This window comes from Ornithodoros turicata, chromosome 9, assembly GCF_037126465.1.
Source record: "Ornithodoros turicata isolate Travis chromosome 9, ASM3712646v1, whole genome shotgun sequence".
In the NCBI taxonomy this organism is placed as follows: domain Eukaryota; kingdom Metazoa; phylum Arthropoda; class Arachnida; order Ixodida; family Argasidae; genus Ornithodoros; species Ornithodoros turicata.
Window position 1 is genome coordinate 21,699,715 of NC_088209.1, and position 25,912 is coordinate 21,725,626.

Below are 25,912 nucleotides of genomic sequence, written 5' to 3' on the forward strand. Positions count from 1 at the left end.
AAATATTGAAAAGTTGCTTAGGTCTATGAAAGGTGTTCATGATAACAGTTCCAAAAAAGCTTCGTACCCTTTCGAAATTCTCAACAATAAGAGGTTCCTCAGCCTGGATCTGACAGATTCCTTTAATCGCTTCGGTAAAGCGCGTCCGATGTAGTAATACTTTCGATAATAGTTGTCTCGTGACGTAAAGCCACGAAATACCATGTACTCGCACTTTACTAAAGTTGACTGCCTGTGTCAAGCGCGAGAAGCAAGTCGGGAAAGGCAATTTACCACATTTGGGGTTCGCCGTCGCGCGTACTGGTGCGAATGATGCCGAAACCCGAAACCTCGCGTGGCGACCCAAAGAGCGTATTCTACGAAAAAAAGAAAAAGAAAAGGAAAAAAGTACGACGGCCCTGCAAGAGCGCAACAGCGCAAAACTGGTGTCACGGTGACTTGCGGCGCAACAGGTGGCGCCACTGAATGTCGGCGTTCCAGCCGTCGTCTGCTACCGTTTCAATAAGTACGTGGGGTGCGTTCCGGCTCTCATCATATGTTCGCGATCTTCCTCGGAGTTTGAGCCTCGGCTGCATCAGAGGAGAGTGTGGTCGCGGTAGGTGAGGGCGCTGCATACGTGGATGCACGAAGGAGAAGCGAAGTGTCGCCTTTGGAAAAGGAAAGTCGAATGAAAATATGGAGAAAGGTGCGGTCGTGACAGTAGGCCAGCAAGGTACACCGGATGTCGTGGTTGGCAGCTACCTGGTTGTTATTGGTAAGCTGCTAATGTTGTCTCGTATCCGCTTGTCGTGTCTGTAGTGGTACTCTGCAGTGGTTTATCCAGAATCGCAAGAACGGGGGCATAGAAAAAGTTGGGGGATTGGGGGGGGGGGGGGGTCAATATTACAGTTACTACTTCCTAGTACGTCGGTAGGAATGTGGTATGATACATATCTACACGTAACATCCCATAGCTGATACGTAACCGTATCTGATAAGTGCCGCTGCCTATCAACTTGTAATTCAGTTTTACCCAGGGCCTGCGATAGGGGGGGGGGGGGGGAGTAAGGTGACCGCCTTAGGCCCTCAACCAGGGACTACTTTTTTTGTTTTAATATCAAGTACGCACTTAATCGTGGGAAACAGGCCCCGCGATGTGCCTTTGCCTCAGGCCCCGCACACCCCTAGCACCGGCCCTGGTTTTACCCAAACTTTGGATAACAGGGTGTAAAAAGTGACAGGCATAGATGACTCGCCTACATTTTCCCTTTATTTTTCTTCATTTTTGTTTTCACTTAAACTAAACTAACTAAACTAAACCGATGGGTAACGAGATGTAATGGGAATCGATACCGAAGGTTTATTGTAACGAAGTTTGAAACGTGTTGGTAATGACAGCAAAAGCAGAAACACGTCCCGGCTTTCGAAGGTTACCGCAAATAGGACAATAATAGCGACCGCTACTCATTTGAGTAATTAGTGTAGATGAAATGTGATCTTTCCAGACTCATATGTCGCCCAGTTTTGTCCTGGCCACATTGGCAAGTTGGAACCGGGCCAACTCGGGCAGCATTCCACAGCTGATTATATCCAGTTCTAGTGTTTCAAGAAGGGGAAAAAGAAAAGAGAAAAGTAAAGATTGCAAAGCTAGAGCTAAAAAAATAGAAGACCCAACAGTTGTCAAGTATAATCACTTCCATATATAGCGCACACAAGCGACACGCTGTATAGCATTTCTGTTGGGATGGGTCAGATCTGCCACGTCTAGGTATAAGGTTTCGTGGTGCTTCTTTGTTTATCGGCGTTCTTCAAAGTGTCATTGCGACTACATATGTGTAATAAGGCAACTGTCCCATTTCGTAACATATTTTTGTGTATCATAACTATTTCCTTATTTCAATTTTTTTATATTGCTTGGTCGTCGCAACTCCATTTGTGTCAAATTTCACATCGTTTTACAGCGTACAGTGACGCATGTTGCACATAAAAATTAGTAATTTTCAACGTCTCAAGTTACAGGAATTGTTTTTCTTGAAAGGGACAGCCTAGGAAGCCATCTATGATTTCAAGGTTACACCTGTATTAGGCTGTCATTTACTCGTGGACGCCATGTGCGAAATTTCATTCAACAGAGCGTCCTAGTTCTTGAGACAAACAAGAAAACCAAACGGCCATGTTCATGTACAGTTTTGGCTTTACGATGACGTAAGCATATGACCTCCTCGCACAAGCAGGACACCACAGGAGCCTGCAATCGAGATAATGGCGATTGAGGAGAGTTTTGAGATATGGTAAAACGTAATCAAAAGCCGAGTTTTCTCTGTGGATCGATCGGTGGATTGATTGGTTGGCAGAACCAAAAAACCAGGAGCTACTGTCAGTGACTTCACAGAAACCAAATACCTGCCTATAAAATCCAATTAGTATACACATAATTAGCTGCGCGTTTAATTAAATTTTTTTTTCTCTCTAAATTCCTCACACGGAGCAGTCGATAGCAGTAGAACATGACCCCCAAAGCGGTGATTGACACGGAGGATATAGACTAGACAAGAAAACAGCTTTTGGCAGTGAGAAGGTAACAGAGACCCCTCTTTGTACTGGAAATAAAAAGCACTAAAGTCCTCATATGAGGCAGTCGGTAACAGTAGAACATAATCCCCCAAAGTAGCAATTAACGCGGACAATAGACTAATAACGGCTTCCTGCACGCTAGTTTTAAAATCGCTAAAATCCCCCAGTGCCGGGGAGCAAAAAAGACGACACAACACTGCCCGACGAATCAAGAAATTTTATTTTGCACAAGTTCCGCTTATATCCTGTTGAAGTCCCGCTTGTTTCTCAAAGTTTCCTCTCCCCAACCGATCTTTTTGTCCCCATGTCGTACCCCCCCCCCCCCCCGCTTTCCCTCCTATCCGTAGCACCAGTTTTTCATTCAACTTCTAGAAACATTTCAATCCGATCTGATAATTGAATTGATGGCATATTTATGCACTTCTTTCCCGCCGTCTTAATTTCTGGAGCTTCATGGTATAATAAGGCGCCAACCGTATTTCCTTTACCAAGAAGGTGTTCTAGAATCTGGAGGATTTTAGCGATTTTAAAAATATGAAGTACCGAACCGCCCGAGTTTTAACCCTTTTCATGCACGCTTCTCTGGGCATTCGTAGAAACCACGTAACCGTGTTTCGTTTGCCTTTTTCGAAAGAGCATGGAAAGCCTCGGGAGTGACTAGAAATTAGGATTACAACCCCTGGGGTACATATTCGCATAAAAACAGCGAGTGCAGCGCGAGATCCTGATGCGCAAGCATGCGCGAGAGAGCTTTTAATCTCGCCGGGTCGGAAAAGTTCTTTCCCTTGGCTGCCATGCGCTTTCTTTTCGCTTTCATTCTTTTTGCGTTTGTGTTTGGCGCAGCCCGTCTATGCTTCTGCAGCGGAGCAGTCGACCGTGGGAGACTGTTCTCGGCAGCCAATAAAAGTGCTCGGCTGATCTGATGTCACTACACGCCAGAAGGAGCTGGGAGAGACCGCTGCCGCTCCGGCGCGCTCCTCAGGAAATGCACGCTTTCCAAACGAAATATTTTGCGTGGGAGTTCCTGAAGCTGGTGGTGCATGACTGTGAGGTCATGCACCAAGGATTTGTATGGCATCGCTAACATCATCTGGACTGATCTTTTGAGTGACTGCTTCCGCCGTCATCCGTTCTTTCGTCATTGGGATGTATAGGTTGTAGTCAAGAACAGAGACTTTGCTATGTCATGACTTCCCAAGAAAGCCATGCTCCTTGAAGTTGCCCAACCCCTTAACAAGCTGTCTGACTCCTGCTATTCCTGTGTCAATCCATTTGATGTTATCCTTTCGGCTTCTACCTCCCGCCTTCTGTCCCTATCCCCCAAGGTTTGTCTTCCCGTTAAACCCACTAAGTTTGATGTTGCCGCGACCCTTGCTAATATTGCATCTGTAAGATTGCTCACCCTGTTGACAAAAATGTATTCGTTGGGTTATTGGGAGGGCAATTCCTTCAAGTTGAGTTCAATCCTCAGTTCAAGCTGAGGATGTATGCATTGGTTCCTCCGTGGCACCCATTCTTTCCGAAATTTATTTGAGCGCTCTTGACAACGCCATTGAGCTCTTCATTTCTAGTATTATTGATGGCGTGCTGTTTGTCCGTATAGGTATGTCGAAGATGTAATTGTGATCTTTGATCTGCCTGCATTATCTACGGACAGCCTGGTTTCTATACCCTCACTTCGTTTGGCCCGGAAGTTCCCCTCGTGCCATAAAGTCAAATTTTTTGACCTCACTTTTTTAATCGGATTTTGGCTTGTGTTGGTGTTACGGCAAAGAGGAAGCAAAGCCCCTCTTGCCTTATTCAAGTACCCACTCTAAAATTGTGAAACAAGAGCTGTTTTCACCATGTCGACTTCAGTGTTTCTCGTCAGTGTACCAGGTTAATGTCTGCGGGTTATGCAGAAATGTTATAGCATCTAGAGCCTTGGTGTTGTTACGTACATTTCCTTGTCTCACTTCTGTTGATCGTAATGTTAACGAAGGATCCATCACTAAGAATGTCGCTATTCTCTATCATCACACTGTGCCGCATAACATACTGGCCGTCGCCAGATATTTTGGTATTAAGACTGTTTGCTCCAACGTTTTCATGCTAATAGGCTATCCCCCTTTTCTGTTTTCATAAGCTGCAGTGTTAATTACTGCAACCCACTCGTTTCCAGCTGCAAGTCTGTTGTGTATTGTGTTCTCTTTGAGTGTGGCATGTGCTATGTAGGACAGAGTTTAAGATGTATCAATGAAAGACTTAGAGTGCAACAGCTTAGCATGCAGAGAACCCATATCTCGAGCGAACCAGAGTTCTAGAGCGAACTTGTTGCGTCGTGTCCTAGCGACTCTCCAATGAACCATGCTCGGCGCGCGTCAAAACAAATCCACGTGGGTAGCATTAGAGCACAAAAGACCAAAACCGCTCCGGAGTGGGGCCGGCTAGGGTCACTAAATAGGCTACGCTTTAGAGTATCGACACTGAGTTCCAAGAGCGAGCATGAGCCATCTTGTTTCCGCGCCACGCTACCCACGCGCATGCGCATTGCGCACACTGCCATCTATCGTTCGCGGGTGCCATGTTCCTTTCGTTTACAAGCAGCAGTTGACGGCCTTGAGCTCACCTTGGCATCTTCGGGACGCTCCGGTGGACAATAGATGGACTGTCGCACAACCATTATACACAGAAACGCGATTCCAGGAATGGGCGCCGCCACTAGCGCTGCCACCCCGCGGTAGTCATGGGAACTGTGCATGTGTGAACTGCCGTTTGTCGAGTTTCTTCCTTTTTCCGTGTGTGTTTTCGTTCATTTTCGTGTCCGTTCGTGTTCATTTCGTGCCCGCGTTCGTATTCTCCTGCTTGAGAACCGGTGTGGAACAGATATCACATCGGCCAGCACTCCTCACGTGAAAAACTGTGCATATTGCACGCGGAAGCAAGCAATCTTCTTTTTCCTTGATCTTTCGGACGTTGATACACTACTCAGGTGTTTACCGGATGACGAGTTATATGGAATGTTACGTTATTGTCAGTCATACTCACTAAAGACGGCGGCCACGAGTATTTATCCCAATGGCAAGAGCGATTTTTGCAGTTCACCCCTGTTGTCTCGTCGCCGGGAACGAGGCTAAGGAGCGCACGTAGACTAGTGGTTTGAGAGTAACGCGTCAAGGTCTATACACTCTTCTCTATCCCACAGCGAGCATTATGTTAGCCGTCTTTGATCCTCAACTTGGGATGGTACCGGTGTGGTGCGGAAACAAGATGGCACTCCTGCTCTCCCTTGGACCTTAGTGTCGATACTCTGAACCGAAGCTTATTTAGTGACTCTAGGGCCGACAAGCTCGCGCCATTCGTGCGGTTTTCCCATTGGTCCCCACTTCTGTCGTCCCCATAGTGCGCCATCTAGTGAAGACGGAGATAATCCTTTCCGGCGCTTAAAGGTCATACGCGTGCGCATAGGCCATTGTGAAATAAGGTCCATTGTGAACCCGTTTTCCCCGAAACCGTAATTGTTTGGAACTAGTCACTATGTAAGCTACGCTTATATAGTGTAGTAGCTTATATAGTGACTCTATTTGGAACGAGGAAGCTACTTGGCGTAGGCTCTTTCGTGAGTCTATTGAGATAGACACACGAGGGAATTGCGTCCAGCAGTCGCTCCTTTATTCCCTTGCCTCCCCTCCAGAGGTTTTTGAATATATAGAGGCTGTTGTCGAATAAACTCTGCTGTGTAACGAGAATTTGTCTGAACTCCTTGTCTCGGGTCTTAGTTCACAGTCATGAGTTCCTGAAGGTTGCATTGTTCTTGTCGCGCGGTAAAAAAATATATATGTTCGACGTGGCTTACCGTCGCTCTAAAGATAACTTTCGATGTTGGACAAGACAATCACCAAGGCTTCGTGCCTAGATGAAAGATGTACGGATATACTCCCCATTCACTGATAGTATTCACGCGATCGACCTTCTTTTGAATACAGCGGGAGATGCGCGATGCGTCTTAGCTTTCTGCGGCAACGTGAGCGTGAGCGCTGAACGTCATGGCTTCTCGTGCTGTTCTAATCATGGGGAATATCCTTCTGCTCGACCACAAGACATACCGTAGCAGACGACAGAGCCGAAGGCGCCGTCTGCTATGTGCACAGTAGGTGCATTCTTTTTGCTTGCACTGGATTGCACTAACTTGAACTGCACGCAAGACGGGTTTTCGTGAGCTGCACTTTCCAGATGATAGGAACTTTATTAGTAATTCCTTTCTTTCCAACAGAAAAGTGCAGCACGGAAATAACCCAGCTCGGATGTAGTGCAGGAGGTGCAAGCAAAAAGAATGCACCTAGTACGTGACTCCCGACACTCCGGAGTCGTGCGAATGCTAAACGAAAAACGCAATACGTCAGAGCTCTCTGCTGCCACGTGAGAGCGAGCGCTCAACGTCACGGGTTTTAGTGCCCTTCTAACCATAGGAAATGTCCTGCTATAGAGGCTAGAAGGGTCCCCTTCTAGCCTCTATAGTCCTGCTGGACGGCCGCAAGATATTCCGTAGCAAACGACGCCGACGGTGTCGTGTCGTCCATGCTATGTGCGCAGTACGGGCTCCAGATTCCGAAACCTTGCCAATGCTCAGCAAAAAACGCAGCAGAACTTCCGCCCCGTGAACAGGTTTTTGCTTCTTCTTCCACTGGAATATGTCACTCGTGTGAATCGACCAATTTAATAAGCACATTCAAGACAGTGTAAACTTTTCTGCACTATGGAATTCGCCATGACAACGAAACTGCAGACATCGAGTGTAAAGAGGATTAGAGGGACACGCGTTGCCCGATCATGTTCATGTCAAGTAGAGGGACAAAGTTTGTTAACGGGATTAATATTATAACAATATGCGGAGAAGACGAAAAAATACAGCGCTTTGCTCCGCATTTTTAAGCATATGAGTTGTACAAATTAGTGTATATTAGCATTGCATTATACATATTATATCTCCATATTTTTCTTTTCTAACTCTAACTCTATACATACTGGATAAAAGTTAAGCCTTTAGTAAAAGTAAAGTAAAGGAATAAAGGATATAAGTTCTTTTTCTTTCTTTATTTTTGCGTTTGTATTTTAACGTCGCCCGTCCAGCGTCTGACGCAGAGCAGCAAGCTAGCGTCCTCTAAAAATTTCTTCATAAAGCTTCACATGGAAGTCCTGCCAGTAAGAACATAAGAATTATCGAAGGACTTGGTGGCACCATGGATCAAGTGCGACTTGTGTGGGAAAGACGAAACGCCGTCCCACGTGTTTCTGATCCGCAGAACCGCCTTCGTTTTCTGACATCAAGAAAGTGTTCAGCTTGAATTTTGACGTCGGCTGGCAGCTGATCAAGTTCTTCAGAGAAAATCGGAAGCATACCGTTGGAATCGACGATTGTCTTGGGTCTGCATTCTCACGACCCGTCTGACGCGCACAGCTGTGGCTAATCCGGAAGCTAACCTGAAGTCACACTGAGACTATTTCCAGGGAATGCTGTGGACTCTTAATATCGTTGAACGAAGATCCGGGGACTGGGGTTTTCCCTGGGCTTTCCGGAAACTTTCCAGACAAATGTCGGCACCTTTCCCCCTGAAGTCGGCATTGGACGCATCTACCCCCCTCTCTCCCACTCCTTCCAGCTGTCCACTATCCATCTGTACGCCGCTCATAGCCACAGTTGCTTCGTGGCGCGAAAACGGAATTAATTAATTAATTAATTATTTTTATTTTTGAGAACTGTGACGTCATGTTAGGCACCAACGGAGCGTCCGCCGGCTCTCATCTGGCAACGTTGTTGCCCTTGGCGCCTTCAGGGGGGCTCACTTTTTGCACTCCGCGGAGCCCCACGTGATATATCATCCGACCGCTCCGGCCTTCGAGAATACACAAAGGAGGGAGAAGACATATCTCCAATTTCCCCCTCTTTCGATCAGCCTCACATGACTTCTCCACCACGTCACCCTCCCCGGACGCCGGCGTCGTTGCTAGGAGACGAGTGCCCTCACCAAAACTTGACATCATTGCAATTTGTGGGCTCATGAGTACGTCACTCGCTCGTCGCGTCATCGAAACTTGTGGAGGCTCAGCAGATCTTCAAAATTTGACAGGAATGCACAGCGTTCGTAAACCGGATTTGAAATTTCGCGTATAGAATCCTTGAGGCACCTTCCTTTCAAGGACTAAATAAAATAAACGCTGTTTTCTGAGTCCGGAGTGGTACTTTACTTTAAGTGGTATTGGAAAGTGCTCAAGCTCAAGAAACGACAACAAACGTAGCGTATATAGACATCATAACGTAATACTCGAAGGAGTGCAATTCGCACTATTGTGCCTCGTGTTCGTGAACAGCGTTTGGATGTTTATACCCTGGGTTTTCCTCAGACATTTAGTCAAATGTCGGCACAGTTCCCTGAGTCGGTCCAGGGTGCATGATACCCCCCTGCTATAGTCGTGACGTTGCCCACCAACTACAAGCAGTTCCACAATCACCACCACCGCCCTGAGTGACTGTATGGGCTCGCTGTTTGTTTTTGTGCTTTGTTTTTTTTTTTTATTTTTTCTTGTTTTAGCAACATGCTGACGTTATGGTTGGAGGACCGCTCCATATCAACTGCACTATACACTCCGCTCCGTCCACGAAACACCTTTTGCCGCTTTTGGACCTTCACCGTATCCATATTAGGGGCTTCTTCGAGCATACCGGCAGCTGAATCCATCCGGCGTGACGAGCTACAGAAATGCTCTATGTACTCTATATTATGCCGTACTTGTTTGTTGATGCATTGTTCATAATGTACACATTACTGATGCAGGGGGCGAACTTACCTAACCAACTATAGGTAGTGTCTCGTTCTTATGGGCAGTTTTTAGGGACAAAAACTGGCCTTACAGCGAGTCGTCCATATTATGGAGTACGTATTAAAGAAAAAGAAAATAAGTTTATTGAGGGAGAAAAGCAGTAATCAGGATTTGTTCATATACGCATAACGATATGTGTAACTCGAAGCAGACAAAGCGTGCATGGTGCTGTTCGCCGTCGCCTTAAAAAAAAAGAAAAGCACAAAAAAGTTTGCAGCACCTCCTGAGCCACGACAGCTATGATGGTGATCTTGGGACGCATGTGCGATCAGTCTAACTTAATTGTCAGCTCTTCCGCCAAGTTAAATGCCGTTAAATGGCCATCTCCATGGCCGGAACGCCCCGCTCAGAACTCTATGTCCTTCTTGTTTTGTTCTTCCAAGACGCTCCATAACTCCATAAGTAAAAGCCTGACTCTGGGCACACAGAGGGACGGCACACAACACACGACTCAAACGCCATTTTGTCAGTTCCAAGAAGATGTTCTTGTGTTGCGTGCAGCGGAGTGTTTGCTCAATGATGGGCAGGGTTCCCTCGATACCGATGCCGCCTCCAACAACAACACAGAAATACATAGGGCTCTCTGTAGGTACGGCTCGCATCAAAGTTAACTTGAACATCGCTCCAGCCTGCGAAGCTGGGAAGAGAGCCAGCCACCCTGGCAGCCCCGTAGCAGAAAACAACGCCTTCATAACACCCTTTAATAGAGCACCAAAACGCCATTCGCTGTTATTTCTACTACGTGCCGCCAGGGTCCACAGGCCGGAATGGCTTTTAAGTTTCGAGTCATGCATATTAAGTCCATATTCATGAGGCACTACCGCATGTGCTTTATGGAGGCCCTTAATTACGCTGCATCTACTTTAGAAGTGGTTTTTTCCGCGTGGAAAATATTTTCGCGTTTTCGAGCAGAGCTGCTTTGAGTATTGATTCGCGAGAACTTAAATTCGCGACACAGGTTTCCGGGAGTGCTTTGCTCTTGCATATCGTGCCGCCGTCAATACTCGGTCATATTTCGGCACGTACTAAGACATCCGTTGTTCACGTGGATTGCGGCATTCTAGGTCTCTTCCTTTCTTCTCCTCACAGAGATGGGAGGAAAGGCCCTGTCAAATGGCCTTTAGGGACCCTGTAGGAGGCCATAGTACTGGCCGTGTGCAAGTTAGCCAGTTTATTTCAGCAGTTCTCATTAATTATCACTCGGGGCACTGACCAGTTCGGTTGAGATGTGGTACTATCATTCAAGCTGGTTTTGAGAATGCGGGGAAAGGCATGTACTGGCTTCGTGGTATAGTGGTATATTGCATGTATATTGCAAAGCGTTTATAGGAGTAACAAAAGCATGATGAATTTTCATTTCTTTTCATCTTGCCTGATGGGATAAAACAATCTTCTGCGCTTGCTTAAACTGCCTACGCTACACGGAGTAGAAAGGGTCAGATAGTCACGGTATAGCGTCGAACGCCGAACGATTTTCGCCCTCATATGGCCAGAGTTATTCGCGGGAACTTAAATTCGCGATTTTGGAGGTGTACGCGAAAAACGCGAAAAATAATTCCGCGCGAAAAAATCCACTTCTACAATATAGAAACTACCTGCCCTCGTCTCTCGGCGTAGAAATGGAAGGCATTCGCCGTTATTTCTACTACGTGCCACCAGGGTCCACAGGCCGGAATGGCGTTCAAGTTAACCCTAATGCGAGCTGTACCTTATTGCACTGTCGATTGCCCGCGAAGCGAGTTTCCATATTAAACGAGACGTGAATACACCGAAAAAGCTTGGTCCCCATAGAAATCGTTTATATTTCGAGTCATGCATATTAAGTCCATATTCATGAGGCACTACCGCATGTGCTTTATGGAGGCCCTTATTTACACTGCATCTATAGAAACAACCTGCCCTCGTCTCTCTGCGTAGGAATGGAAGGCATTCGTCTATTTAGCGCTACCCCTCAAGGTTCATAGCACCCCTCGAAATTAGCCCCTTTTACCAGCCCTTTGATGTCATCCCTTCTGTCTACACCGCTGATTGGAAAACGCATGAAGCAAAGCAAACAGACTAGGGAACGGCTCCCATAAAAGAGACGTCTCTTATACACGAGCTCTATTTGTAAAAGTCAGCCATTTGCTCTTGTGTCAACGTACATCAATCCCATGACGATGCGCTCAATAATAATTAGAAAACATGGTGTACCAGCTTCATCATCGCTGGTTTGTCAATAATTGTCACCAGGTTAGCTTTCCAAACTTTACATATGATTGCCGACATGCGGGTAAGGCTGAGATAACACAGCTCCCTTCCCCTTTTCTAGGGGGTACGCAGGAAAGAAAGAAAGACAGTAGGATGTCGCCAAAATTTGTGTGTGTGGGAGGGGGGGGGGAGGGTGTTAGGCGCCTGTAGAAATATGCAGTCATCGAACAATTACTTTCAGATCAATTCACTCAGAACAATTACTTCCGGCGCCCCTCTCGTTCGCGGCAGCCAAGGTCGTGCTGAAGACTGGGAGGTGGTGGGTTCGAATCCCACCACCGGCTGTGCTCTCTGAGGTTTCCCCTGGGTTTTCCCGAAAGACTTTCCAGACGAATGTCGGCACAGTTCCCCCATGAAGTTGGCCCAGGACGCATACTAATCCCCCTGTCCGGCACTCCTTCCTATTGTCCTCTCCAGATCTGTCCAGATCTGTACGCCGCTCATGGCTATAGTTGCTTCTAACACGGAATAAAAAAGAAAGAACAATTACTTTCCATCATGTTAGGAGACTGGTCTCTATAAATCACTGCCTGAAAGTAACCCCCCTGATGAATGTGTCTCGCCTACTAACCGAATTCATCTCGAGCAAGCTGTAACTATATATAACTCCAAGACAACGTCAGAGCTATACGTTTCAAGTATACCTCTTTCAGCGGAGAATGTGCAAGGGGCGTTCAACTCAAACCGGGACTTTTCATTTTCCGCAAAAGTAAAATGAACTTACAGGCGAGAAATTAGTTTTATTTTTCGACGTAATCTTCAGCTGGGCACTAATGCACTTGTCCCAGCGTTTCACGAGGGCTTGGATGCCAGCAGTATGGTGAGCTAGAAGGACTGGTGTGTTGAACGGCGGTAGCAAACGGGTCGCGCCGACGGGCCTGCCGACAGGTGGCTACGAAGGGCTCGGCTCGCTGTCGCGGCGCACGCCCTCGTGGTCACGTGGCCCCATGTGCAAAGAGCACCACGGAGAACCCGGGAGTACCTGCGATAGGCGAAATTGAAGCAGTACGCCGCAAATTCGAGGAAAAGAAAGATGCGCGCGTGCTGGTGCATCACGCTGCGCACACATCGTAAACTTGATAAACCGATAAACTTGATAAGCCCTAAACATAGCTTTATCAGAATGTCACTGGAAAGGCGTGTGATGTGTCGCTTTTGTGTCTGAATGCCAAGCGTAAAAAATAAAGTTGATGATTTCTGTGCGCTTTTGTCTACGATAAATCCTGATATAATTATGGGATGTGAATCATGGCTTGATGATTACGTGAGTGATTCCCCCGAACTATGGCTAGCTCACCATACCCGAACTATACGGCATTTCGAAAGGATAGAAATAGCCATGGTGGTGGAGTATTCATTTGTGTACGCAGTTCTATGCACGCGGAGGAAATTCAGATTAATTTTGACAACTGTGAGTCTGTATGGTGTCGTCTCTTGTCGAAAGGGAAATCTATTGCATTGTGTTCTTTTTACCGTCCGCCAAGCGGAGGCGAAGAATGGTTGAGAAATTTGTGCGATCAACATCTTTTATCTCTGATGATATTGTGTTAATATTTGGGGATTTTAACATGCCGGATTTCAAGTGGTGTACTACCGGATATGAGAGATTGAATAATTCATCTGCTTACCGAGTTTTTGATGAGATGTTATCTATGCATTTTTTGCACCAATTTGTTCATCTTCCGACACGCGGCTCCAACATTTTAGATTTACTACTGTGTAACTGTATTTTTCTGAAACTGTGTACTGTGTTTTTCTGGGCCTCTCGGATCACGAATGTGTGACTGCTAGTGGTAAGACCCACTCTAAGGTAGTATCAAATCAGCATCAGAGAAAAATATTCTTGTATAGCAGGGCTGATTTTGAGGCTATTTCTAGGAATGTGGTAGCTAATTACCCTGATTTCGAAACATTAAGCCAATCCTCATTTGTTTAACTTTCTGTTGAAGCATTTTCGAGATATGCTAACTAGCCTTGTTCAGAGATATGTGCCGGGACGGAAAATTAAGCAAAAACGCAAATGCGATAAAACTTATTTTACGAAGAATATAAAAAGGATGATCAGGCGGAAATCCGCAGCCCTCTCCAAGGTCAAAAAGGACGGCAGTGCTTTGAACTATGATCAGATAAAAACGTTATCTAAATGTATTCGTAACGCAATTCGCAAAGAAAAACGGTCATATTTTACAAGACTTAAGTTGAATTTGGTTGGCAATTCAAAGCTATTGTGGAAGTACATAAAATCTATGAACAAGGCGCCCATGGGCATTCCTTCTATGAAAACGCCTCACGGTCTTATTGATAACGATGTCGCTAAAGCTTGCACCTCAAGTAACTATTTTCAGTCTCTGTTTCGCTCCCCTGGTGTAGCTTCACAACCTGAGTACAACGTACACATTGCGGAGCCCATGCCACCTGTAACCCTGTCGAAAAACGGCATTTCATATTGACCTTACGTACGATCTGCGCATTTAAAATCCATACTGGAATGGGTGTCTTTGGAGTCTCGGAGAACGCAAGCTCGGTTGAAATTCCTCCGTGATATTTATTTCGATCTTTCTGGTAGTCCTTCTCGTAACTACTTGTCCCTTCGCATTGCATAACCCGAAGCTCATATACATATACTCATAGTGCCCGTCGGGCGTTATAAATGCGGTCTTCTCTACTGACTCGGGGCTCATCGGTACTTGCATGTATCCACTCGCCAGATCTAGCGTCGTAAAATACTTGCTTCCGTTTAGTCTGTCAAGCTGATCATCAATTATCGGCAACGGGAATCTGTCCTTTTTAGTCTGCTGGTTAAGCCGCCGGTAGTCAACAACCTTGCGGTACTCCCCATTCTTTTTCTTTACGAGGAGGACGGGACTGGCGTATGGGGACACCGAGTCGCGAACAATTCCCGCTTCCTTTAGTTCTTCAACAATGCGCCTCAGTCTTTCCCTCTCGTCATGGGTGGCGCGGTACGGTCGGCAGTAGACGGGCTTCGCGTTCTCAATTTCCTCAATGGACATACACGTTGCAGATGTTTTCCCCAGTTCTGTTAGATCCATCGCGAAACATTGGCGGTGCTCATTTAGCATTTCGACAAGAGAAATCTTTCCTTCTTCGGTGACATCCCGTCCCACCGTAACCTGTTGAGCCCTTATAGGCTCGCATGCGTCCTTCGTTGCCGTTAACACAATATTTTCTTCGTTTGCAACGCTCTCAGACTTTCCTGGCTCGTCAGAAATTACATCCAGGCTTACATCTTCGGCCCTTCCAAGACTGAAGCCCTTCCGAACCACAAAAGGCAAACTCGTGTCGTTCATTACAGGCACACAAGTTTCTCCTTCGTGTAGCTGCAGGAGACACCCCAAGTCCTTGTTCTGGTGTGTTAACATGACAAGAGATGTCTCTGTCTTCGATACGGTATGGGCCCTAACGAATTGAACGGTGTTTGGCTGTACTTCGACCGATTCAGAGCTGCGCAACGTTAATTTTCCGCCGACAGGTTCCAGTTGAAAGTCTTTAAATGGTCCGTCTTTACTCCTGTCATACAACTTCATTTGATCTTTCGCCTTGATCATGACAACATTGTCACGGTCAATGAACGTGCGGCCAATGAGCATGTCATAATCGATTGCCTTATCGTGCACAATACAGGCTTCAACAGTCGCTACAACGTCGTCGATAGCCACCTTGATCGTTGTTTTCCCAATTGGCATTGTTTTTGCCTGTCCCAGCCCGAATAGCGCGTCTTCGTTGCAGGCTGGTCGCACGTGTGCACCCGCTTGCAAAGCCATCGATGCCGTGATAATAGTCACTGCGCTGCCTTGGTCTATAAATGCCTTTGCCACACATTTTTCGTTTATGGATGCCTCCTTGATGTACTTCTCGGCAGTGTGTTTACCTATGCAAAGCATTTGCTTGGGGTTCGTTTGAGCCTTGTTACACTCGCGATTGCCGTGTCCGTTTTGGTTGCACAGAGTGCAATACTTAATCCTCTTCTCCTTAGGGCAATTTTTGGCGAGGTGGTCCCCATACTCGTTGCAATTAAAGCATTTCAGCCTACCCTGGGCGTTTTTGGCGGGGGCGTACCTCCCTCCTTTCTGTTTTGGACCCGTTGTAGCCAAATTCTGATCCTTTTCGTTGGGTGTTTTGGAAGTCGAAGTGCCGAATATTTGTTTACGTTCCTTTTCCATCACAAGACAACGCTTCATATCATGAAGAAGATCTTCGAGGCATGCGTGTGATTTTGGCGTTAACATTTGGTATGCACTCCTATCCAAAGTACACAATAAAACCTGCTCTTTGGTCTCCGCGTCACTCAACCCGCATCTCTTGCAAAGATGGACCTTGTCCATAAAATATTCTAACAAGGACTCACCCCTTTGTTGTACTCTTTTTCGCATGTCGTCGTAGCGAGTAACAGCGCTCACTCCGGGAACAAACATCTTCCGAAAGTTCGTCACGAAAGAGTCCCACGTCTTGCAGTCGCTGACTTTGCTGGCGTACCATCGTGCCGCTGGTCCCGTCAACTTGGCTTGCACAAGCATCAGTTTGGCGTTGTCGGTCCACCTGCATTGCGTAGCTAGTTGCTCGAAGGTGTTGAGCCATTCTTCTGCTTGTCTCTCATCCCCGTCTCCGTTGAAGGATTGTACTTCTTTGGACAGGTCCGGTAACACAGCTCTGGGAATGGGACCTTCATCCCTCGCAGATCTGGATTGAATAAGTTCCCGCAGCATTGCGTCTCGACTTGCCTCTTGTAAACGCAGGAACTCCAGTAGCTGGTTCAGTGGATCCGGCTGTGCAGCTGCTTGATTAATTGGCGTCGATTCCGTCGATTCGGTGCTGTCGTTTCGAAGACTGCTGTCGTCGTCTCCGGCCGTCGTCGACACAGAGCCGTTGCTCCGTAACGTTGGTGGCATCTTCAGTCGTGATGTAACACAGGAACGTCGTAGCCGTAATACGTCGGGGCTAAAGGAACTGATCCCACTTCTGAAAACTGTAAGGGGGGAAAACTTCGAAGTGCGGGGACTTGTCCCCAGCAACAGAAAAACGGACAGCGTGGAGTCGAAACACTTTTTCGAACGTCTTCGAGACGTTGTAGTTTATTTACAATATATACATTCTTCCCAAGGTCGTGGCATTTCACGGACCTTCATTCCACGAACCGGGACCGCAGCGAGCCCGGGATTGGTCCCTTTGCGTCGTTCCCGGTCCTCGGTGCGAGCACAGCAGGGTGCCTCGATGTCCGCGTCTCAAGTTTATGGCAGGGAGCAGAGCGCGACAGGGAAAACAGATTCCCTCCTCACACTTGTAACTTGAAATTATGTTCATTTGTATGCACTGTTATGTTCTCCTCTCCCCTACGTAGTGCCACTCACGTGGAATTGCAGGATACTTGAAATAAATAAATAAACTGCTGACAACAAAGCGGGCTTGAAACAAATGATTCCTCCAAGTACCCGTACCATACAATAAGGATCGAGCCCCCCCTCCCCCTTTACAGCCGCCAAATGTTTTGTGACACTCGCACCCTTTGTCTCGCACCCACCTCTAGAGGGGTTATTATTGCAAGTGTAGCTTAGACGTGTGGCAGCAGCGCTGCCTGCACCACTACTCTGAGACACGCAATGAAACGCATCCATACACCAACAACTTTAATTTTAAGATTAGGAATGGAGAGTTTCACTAGGCATTGGAAGCTGTCATGATGCCTTTGTATTCATAATGTTACGTTACAAACATCATGCAAAAAGCATGAAACAGCGAAAGCAAACGAAAACGAAGTTAAACTGCGCGAGAGCTCGCGGCTCGTGATGCCGCGATAGGCCATCCACCGACGCTGTTTGATTTCATAGTCGGCACGGTGCAAGGTACTGCGTTTCACGGGAAGGCACGTGACTCGAAGCAGAAGAGCTTCTCGGAGCCCCACAAAAATCGTTCCGCAAGGCGCGCAGTGAGCGTCAGCGCATCCATGTAAACAATCTGACGTCACCGGGTGCCATTTCCGCGACCAACCGTTCCCATGCATTGGATAGGCCGGTAAGCACACCAGTCCTTCTAGCTCACCGTACCAGCAGCGTAGAAATCCTTGCCGACGCGTAGCAGCCATGATCGGACCGCATTCGTGACCGCGTCGTCGCAGCAGAAGTGGCGGCCCCCCAGGAACGCCTTCAGTGGCCCAAAGAGATGGAAATCGCTGGGGCCGAGGTCTGGACTGTATGGGGGATGTGGCAGCAACTCCCAGCCAAGTTCCTGTAAGGTGCGTGTCGTGAGAGGCGCGGTATGCCGGCGTGCATTGTCGTGTAAGAGGAGGACTCCTTTGGTGATTAGGCCCGGCTTTCCGAAACTGGGGGTGTTCCTGAATGATATAGTGGTCAACGTTCCCATAGAGAGGTCAGTCTTTCGAGCCAGTTCGAGACATGTTATCCGTCGGTCCCTGAGGATCAGGTGCTCCACAAGTTGGATGTTCTTAGGGACTCTGACACTGGGCTCTGAGCCGCCACGGCCGGGATCGTCCTGCACTGATGTACGACCGTCTCGGAACCGTTTGCACCACTCCTACGCTTTGCTGCGGCTAAGTGGATCGTGGCCATACTGAGCCTGAAGTCTTCTGTGAATTTCAGATGACTTTACGTCTTCATTCACGAGAAACTTCATGGCAATTCGCTGTTCGATGCGCGCGCTCACCTCATTGTCGGCCATCTTGTCTAGCACGTGTCTTCTGTTTTGCACAAACTTTGGACCACTACGTGGTAAACGCGGAGGCTTGTCGCGTGTGAAAATGGCGAAAAAGAAGTAGCGGGAGCCATTTGTACACTCAGTGGCATATACGAGTCGAGTGGTTGGCACCCGGCCGTGAGTGCCGCTCGCTCATGCTCACTCACTAAGCTCTCTGTTTGCTCACTCGTGCTCATTCGCTCCGTGTTCAGCTCTCCGTTTCCTCAGTCGTGCTCATTCACTCCATGCTCAGCTCTCCGTTTGCTCAGTCGTCTTCATTCACGCCATGCGCAGCTCTCAGTCGTGCTCAGTCGTGCTCATTCACTCCATGTTCAGTTCTTCGTTTGCTCAGTCGTGCTCATTCACTCCATGCTCATGTCTCCGTTTGCTCAGTCGTGCTCATTCACATGCGCAGCTCTCTGTTTGCTCAGTCGTTCTCATTCACTCCATGCTCAGCTCTCCGTTTGCTCAGTCGTGCTCATTCACTCCATGCCCAGCTCCCCGTTTGCTCATTCTTGCTCATTCACTCCATGGTCAGTTCTCCGCTTGCTCAGTCGTGCTCATTCCCTCCATGCTCAGTTCTCCGCTTGCTCAGTCGTGCTCATTCACTCCATACTCAGTTCTCCGCTTGCGCACTCATGCTCACTCACCCGGCTTCCCGTCTCTGGTTGAGCTCTCTGTGTGCTCACGCTCACGCGCGCGAAGCTGCCTCGATCCTCTTCTGCCATCTCCATGTCACTGATCTCTAGGTTGTCCCAAGAGTGTGAAGAGCATGCTATGTGGCGAGTTGAACGTACGTGATGGAGATTAGGTGAGGGCAGAATGAGGTTGGAGAGGGGAGTAAGGTAAAGTTAGAGTAGTGTGTAGTAGGTAAAGTGAAGAGAAAGTGAAGCCATGCAGGTTATAATATAACCCGAACCGCAAGCAGGGATGGGCAGTATTTAAATACATTGTAGTTAAAATACTATGTAAAATATAAATACAGGTATATTTATATTTTGTATTTAAATACAGACTCGAAAAATGTGTTTCTCATTATATTTAAATACCATTTTTTGGGTATTTATTCTTGCTAATGCTTTATAAATACTTCTAAATACAGAATATACTGACTCATTTCTTAAAGTTGCCGTGCGTTTGAACTTTCGGGAAGAAGGGCGAGTTTGGGGCGCAGTGTTTGAGCTAGCATGCATGCGATAAACCGTTTTAGACGGCGAGTTTCTCTCTGTTGTTGCGGACGATGGTCGCGGCTGATTACCTTGTTGTACGAAGCATCTTCATCAAATTTAATGCCAGCCTTTGTTTATCGGCACATGTGCAGATGCTGTTCTCCTTTGTGCATCTGATTGTACGGCCGAACAGAAGACGCCTAGAAGATGCAGTCTTCCAGAAACTTCTTATATTCAAATTGCCATGATAATCTAACAAATAAATACTATTGTTCCTTGCTGATTCGCTGTTATGATCAACGTTATTTCTGTAATTCCGGATGACATCTTGATTTGATTTGGTATTTATGGTAGTAGCTATACGGGCACTTAAATAGTGCATTTATATTTTGTATTTCAATACTCACATTGAAAAGATGAAGGGTATTTAAATACCCCTTCCAACAAAGTATTTTGTATCTATATTTAAATACTAAAAAAATGCACATCCCTGAGTCCGCAAGTACAGGAGGTGGGGGGGGGGGGGGGGGGTTGACGTCAGACTGCTGAGTTCATGATGCGCTCATGAGCGTTACTCAAATATACCCTCGTGCTCATATCACCCAATTTCAACATGATGTTTGTCTTGCTCTCGCATGTAGCCCCCCCGTGGCTACGCTTCTGGGTGACCTTAGTGACTCTATCACAAGAGAGGGCGTAAAACAAAATGGAGCGCTACTTCATATTCTGAACCGTGTGAATATATCGCATTTACGCATGCTTTTACACATATTTATATCCGTATACGTATGTATCCGGTCCGGCTATATCGTATTCGATTCGGTTCTGTATCTATGCCGCTTCGGTCTTAAAATAATTACTCGCGCATGCCCGTATAAATAAATAACTGCACGTTTAACGAGTCTGCATGACCACGCGTTTGAACGTCGCAGTCGTACTGTCACCAATGGCAGTCGTGTGCTAGTTTTTATCCATATATGCGAGGAGGTGGACGCAAGTCTGAGCTGCACTTGACACCCTTACAGGACCGGACACTGCATCGTTAGGAATGACGCTTCCTTTCGTGTCAGGAATGTCTCTGTCAGCCATCACAGTGCGCTGGGGCTGTAACCGCTGACAGCCCCTGCAAGATTATCGAGCGATACAGGGCAGACAGTGTGTAAAAAGAAGAGAGAGCGAAAAAGAAAGAAGAAACGCGTAAGAAAGAGACAAAAATAACTGTCTGCAAGCAACTTCTTCTTTCACTTAGGTGCACGCGCAGCATGAAGAAGGAAGAGTGGAATACAAATGGAGACTGACAAAAACAGAAAACAAATGGTGAGGCATGTACATTCTCGCTGTCGCTTACGTGACAGACAGTGAGCTTTGCTTGAGAGGACACTTGATCCAAAAATAAAGGCAATTCAATCCAAATGTAACCAGCCATTACTGGAAAGTCATGATGACACGTTCTTTTGAAGACTGTTGATTTCTGGTGACACTTATCAGTACAGACTTCGACAATTCGATGGAAACTGATATTCTGAAGCTGGAACACAGAAGAAAGTACAACACACAGAGCCTCAAGTGCCTAAGAACAATGAAAGAAGGAAGTCACTGAATTATTGCACAACTACGTACTGGCATTACTCGGATGTCTTACGGTCGCATCAGTAAAAACCGGTACCACAATGTTCAGCATCGGCTGATAATCTACCCGGCGACTATTTTCGTCCGAAAAACTCCGTCAGTGTTGCTTTCGCGGCCGCAAAAGCCCCGGCGGCGTGACGTCACTCTGTAAGCGGAGGAGTGAGAGGCCGGCACTCAGAGGAGGGGACTGAAGATGGGTGCGGGTAGACCCGCGAAAATTTGTTCTTGGCGAGTAGACATTTCCGTGTCATCGCGGGTTGCGTGTAAGGTGCGGGTAGACCCGCACCGCCTCCGCGGATTAAGCGGGTATACTTACAATACCCGCAGGCCAGTCCCGTCGGCTTTCGGTTTTTGGCCTTTGGTCGGCTTCGGTCCCGTCGGCTTTTGGTGGACGACGCCATTCATTGCGAATATTTGACCCACAATACTTTCCAAGACGTTCTCCGCTTTTTCCCTTTTTACAGGCACCGCGTTCTATGCTTTCTCTTTGACTATGCTTGCCGCATGGGGCTAATTTTGGCTATCTTTGTTTGTTTGTTTGTTTGTCTTCTTGCGGTGTGCTTGTTCTCCACCGGTCTGTGTGGTGACGGCGCTCTGAAAGCACCCATCATCATCCCCTCATCCGTTCCCAATGAGCAATATAGGGCAGTGTACCACCTCAGCGGCGGTGAATCGCCTACATCATCAGCATTCAATTTATGTGTGTGTGTGTGTGTGTGTGTAAGGCAAAAAAAAAAAAAAAGGACGAGAAATTGAACTTTCCTCCCAACTTGTTCTGCTACTCCACGACAGGTATGATTCGCTTTAGTACGATGGCAACCATGCCAGGAATCGCCACAGCGTCCGGCGCGTTGGAAAAGCGGCTCCTTAAAACGGATAGTGTCGCCAGCATCAAAAATCATTTCGTGCTGCGACGATCATGTGACATAACTGAAAAATTCGTACACGTTGGGCTGCGGATACGTCTGGGGGTACGCTCGAGATGTGCGGGCGCGAGTTGCGCCAATGACACTGTTGCGGGTGCGTAAGCGAGCTGTGCTCCCGCTGGTGCGGTGCGTGCGCGGGTAAGAATTTTCATACCCGCACTCATCTCTACCCGCAACTCAATGCACCCCGTTTTCGGGAAATCATAAACAAACCCTGCTACATGCCTCTCCGACAGGGCCACGTCAACCAATCCTCTGGTTAGGATAGGTGCGAGGAGGTGCGATAGCTCGATACGATGCGCTCTTGTCGTGTAACCGCGGCATTCCTTTTCTTAAGCTCGTGCCCTCATTGGTTGTTAGTGAATGGCGTTTTCTCGTTTTTCCTGAGAGGGAATTCCGGCGTACTCTCAACATCCGGCGTCTGCTCTCGTCATGTATTCCGTCGAAAAACAGTCAAATGACGCCACTATTCCACGTGGGGTGTTCGATACAGTGAAGGAAAAAGGACGCTGTAGTTTTGGAATCGACTCGAACGGAAGCTATGGTCGTTTTAGTAAAATACGCAGTGACTCTTGATATATCTGAACGTCGTTCATGGCTCGAGAGCTCGTCTACGCGGCAAATCTCTCGAGATTTAACTGCAATGAATGAAGCCACGTATACGCAGCCATGATGGTCGTAAACAGGTCGCATAGGGCGACTTACGACAGCTCAGTGGCTCTCGCATGGGATTCACTCGTAAGATCTTACAACGCGCGCGCTTGTTGTATCCTGACTTTCTCGTAAGTACCTCATAGAACGCAGTCAAGAGGAATTTTGTCGTACGAGGCCTTTGTGAAGCGACCGACTTTTACGAGGCCGACACCATCGCGACTGTGCGCACAGCGCACTAAAACGTTACCGGCGCTGTGCAGAAGACGACCTGCCCTTTGTTTAGTTTATGTAATCCGTCACGAGGACAGTTTCTCCAGGGTACCGTTTTGCCAATGTCCGGTAAAGATAATCGAAGACAAAAGAACGCCTGTTTTACCTCCAGGGGAGAGCGCTTACAAAATGGGGTAACCCAGTTAAACTTATATTTGCAAAATGGGATAAACGCCTTGAATGATCGTCGTTCTAGTTACGTCGTAAAGTGATAAAAAATTCTAACTGGCGACGTGCTTCCTGGAGGATTGTGGGACTCTCAGCAATTACCTTCTGGAAACTTTTGCCGCCATTTAGGAAGGCTTTGGACAATTTTTTATTGAGGGAAATTAATTTTTTTCAATTGAACTTTGAAAATGGTCAAGCAAACCTCACTTTTTTTACAGAAATATGACGTCCTCAAACTACTGACCGTGTAACTACTGTGTGATTCCGGCACACTAAGTGGTGAACGGAGAACAGTACAGATACTTGGAAAATAAAGTAATTAGAGTACGGTAGCAAGTGCATAAGAAAGTACGTCAGTTACATTTAAGGTAGTTGAGTATTTGCCACGAAACTGATTGCCGTTTTTCTTAGTATTAAGCGTAGACGCTGTTAGCTCGTCGTAGAGTCACAATGTTCGTCAGTCAACTTTCTCTCTTCTTTTGCAAAATAATGTATATGGTCAATAAGTCGTTGTTCTTCTCCACAATGCATTGGAAATAAGAAAACGACCACGTGAGCGAGTGTACCCCGTTATGAAACTTAACATGCTATGAAGACACACCGACAAGCGAAAAGTAATTTGATTATGCACTAGAAAATGCTGAAAGAAGTATTTGAAATAGAGCACGAATATACCGTTCCGAATAAAGTACTGCATAAGACGATAAAACGTCAACAAAAGTATTTAAAATACACTATTTTCAGTACGCTACTCAATGTATACGTACAAGCCTTGTCCAAAGCCCTCCGACGTGAAATTGGCGTTCTCATTGCTCTAAATTGGCGTGCCCCTTAAATTGGCGTGCTCGAGGCGCACGTCTTTTGCGTTGCAAAATTGGGCGATGAATATTTGAACGCACTGGCTCATTTGAAGATGTTTTGAAAAATACGGTGGCTATACATAAATAAGGACTAGCTCCAGTTCTGCCATCTCGTATCTCCCGGAAAGCCTCTAATGAAGAAGTTAATTAACGAATTTTAGGTAATTAGTCATCTGGTAGTTGCATGCATACTCTCCACGACAAAACGTCCGCCGATCCATATAACGCCGCTGCAAGAACGGCATTGATGCTGCTCTGATAGCTGCTTCTCTTTATAAAAGTTCTGCACCGAATGATAATTGCATAGAAAAATCCATACGCAATAACCTTTAGTCCTTGAGGGGCTTTGTTGGTGGATGAAACGCGGTAGTTAGATAGAAGAAGATCACGAGGAATGAATATAGATGTTCTTGTGCAGACTAGACGTATAGGTTAGAGTGAAGCCCCTCCCTTTTTCCTGTCATTATGGCGAGTTATTCGAAAAGCGGCGAAATAGTTGGGAGATGAGAACCGGAGCGGATAAAATAAGGAAATTGCAGATATGCCGGAGAAGAAACTAGTGGGGTTGGGGAGGAAAATCTACTCCTACACTCTTAAAAATGAACTATTTTCGCCCTAGATTTGTTGAAAACGGGAGGAGGAGCCTATTTTGTGCCATTATGCACGGCACAAAATAGGCTCCTCCTCCCGTTTGCAACAAATCAGGGGCGAGAACGTTGTCATTCGGGGTGATGGTTGGCTAGGAGCGTGCTATGTGGTGAAGTTCATTTTTAAGAGTGTACGCTCTTAGAAAAAAGGGTGGAGCAGTTACACCTTTTAGGAGGTAATAGCTGTCGCATATGTTGTGCCTAAAAGGTTGCAAGGTTCTACCTGCTACCTACGAATGATAGGGTTAGAGTGAGGCGTGCGTGCGCCTTTTGTAACAATGTGTATATATGATAATATACCACCCTTTTACACCCTTTCCCACCTTTCCTCGCTTTTTTTTTCGATAAACATATCCCCCCCCCCCTTTATCAGATGCTATGTTGACCTATAGGTGGTAGCTATAGAAGTTACCACCTTTTCACGCCTTTTTTTTCTTAGAGTGTACGTGTTCCTATAGTGCATTGTGTTGTTAACTGTTGTGATTTGTTAATGCCAAAAAGGTGGATAATTTTCAACAGGGAATCACTTATTACGCGTAAGTTTAATACTGTTCGAAATACGACACATTTTATGTAACGAATATCGCGACACACGTATTGTTTTGTACGTTTGTTTGAGTCTGCTTAAACCTGTAATGCAGTCCTTCTAAAGAAAGTAGCTCTGTACACGTGTGATTAGTGGTGAAGCCGTGCTATCCATCGCGTGTAACATATTCGATTATCATAATTGGTTCATAGAAATAAAATGACCAACTATCTATGCAATTGAAGTAAATAGCTCCGCCGACAAGGCCGTCCAATTCTCCAAAATTGCTTTCAAATGCGGTCAGAAAATTTGAACTTTCATTATTTCTTTCTATAGTCTCATTTATTTCGACTTTGGATTTGGAGAATAAGGAGCTAGTTTTCTCTTTTCTCTTTCTCTCTCGGATTTCAAGCACGTTGATGATATCAGATCCTACAGGTGCCAAGTAGAGTAGGTAATATCGATCTCCTGAAAACTTTATTACCACTCAGGCTTATGTCGCTTTCGCAACGGGAGATTGGCTGTCATTGCCAGCGAATGTCATTGAACAGAAAGTCATTTGTTCGTGCTGCGTAAAAAGAAAAAAAAAAGGAAAAAGAAGAAGAAATGTAAGGCAATGGCGATCCGAAAGTATTTTTCGAACCGCATTAGAGCAGACTGTGCGCGTCTGTATCTTATTCCTTTTTGTTCCTTTTTC

The 25,912-nt window shown here is 46.6% G+C and overlaps 1 protein-coding gene across 2 annotated transcripts in view; it reads left to right on the forward strand.

The window, feature by feature from the left end:
* Positions 1-503: 503 nt before the first annotated feature.
* Positions 504-25,912, forward strand: part of LOC135368330 (visual pigment-like receptor peropsin) — a 118,771-nt gene continuing 93,362 nt past the window's right edge. Inside the window, exon 1 of one of the 2 annotated variants that reach the window (XM_064601527.1) lies at positions 504-754. In XM_064601527.1, coding sequence (XP_064457597.1) covers positions 676-754 — 79 coding nt within the window. In that variant the 5' untranslated portion in view covers positions 504-675. The remainder of the gene's footprint in view (positions 755-25,912) is intronic. The other variant, XM_064601528.1, reaches the window with a different exon arrangement.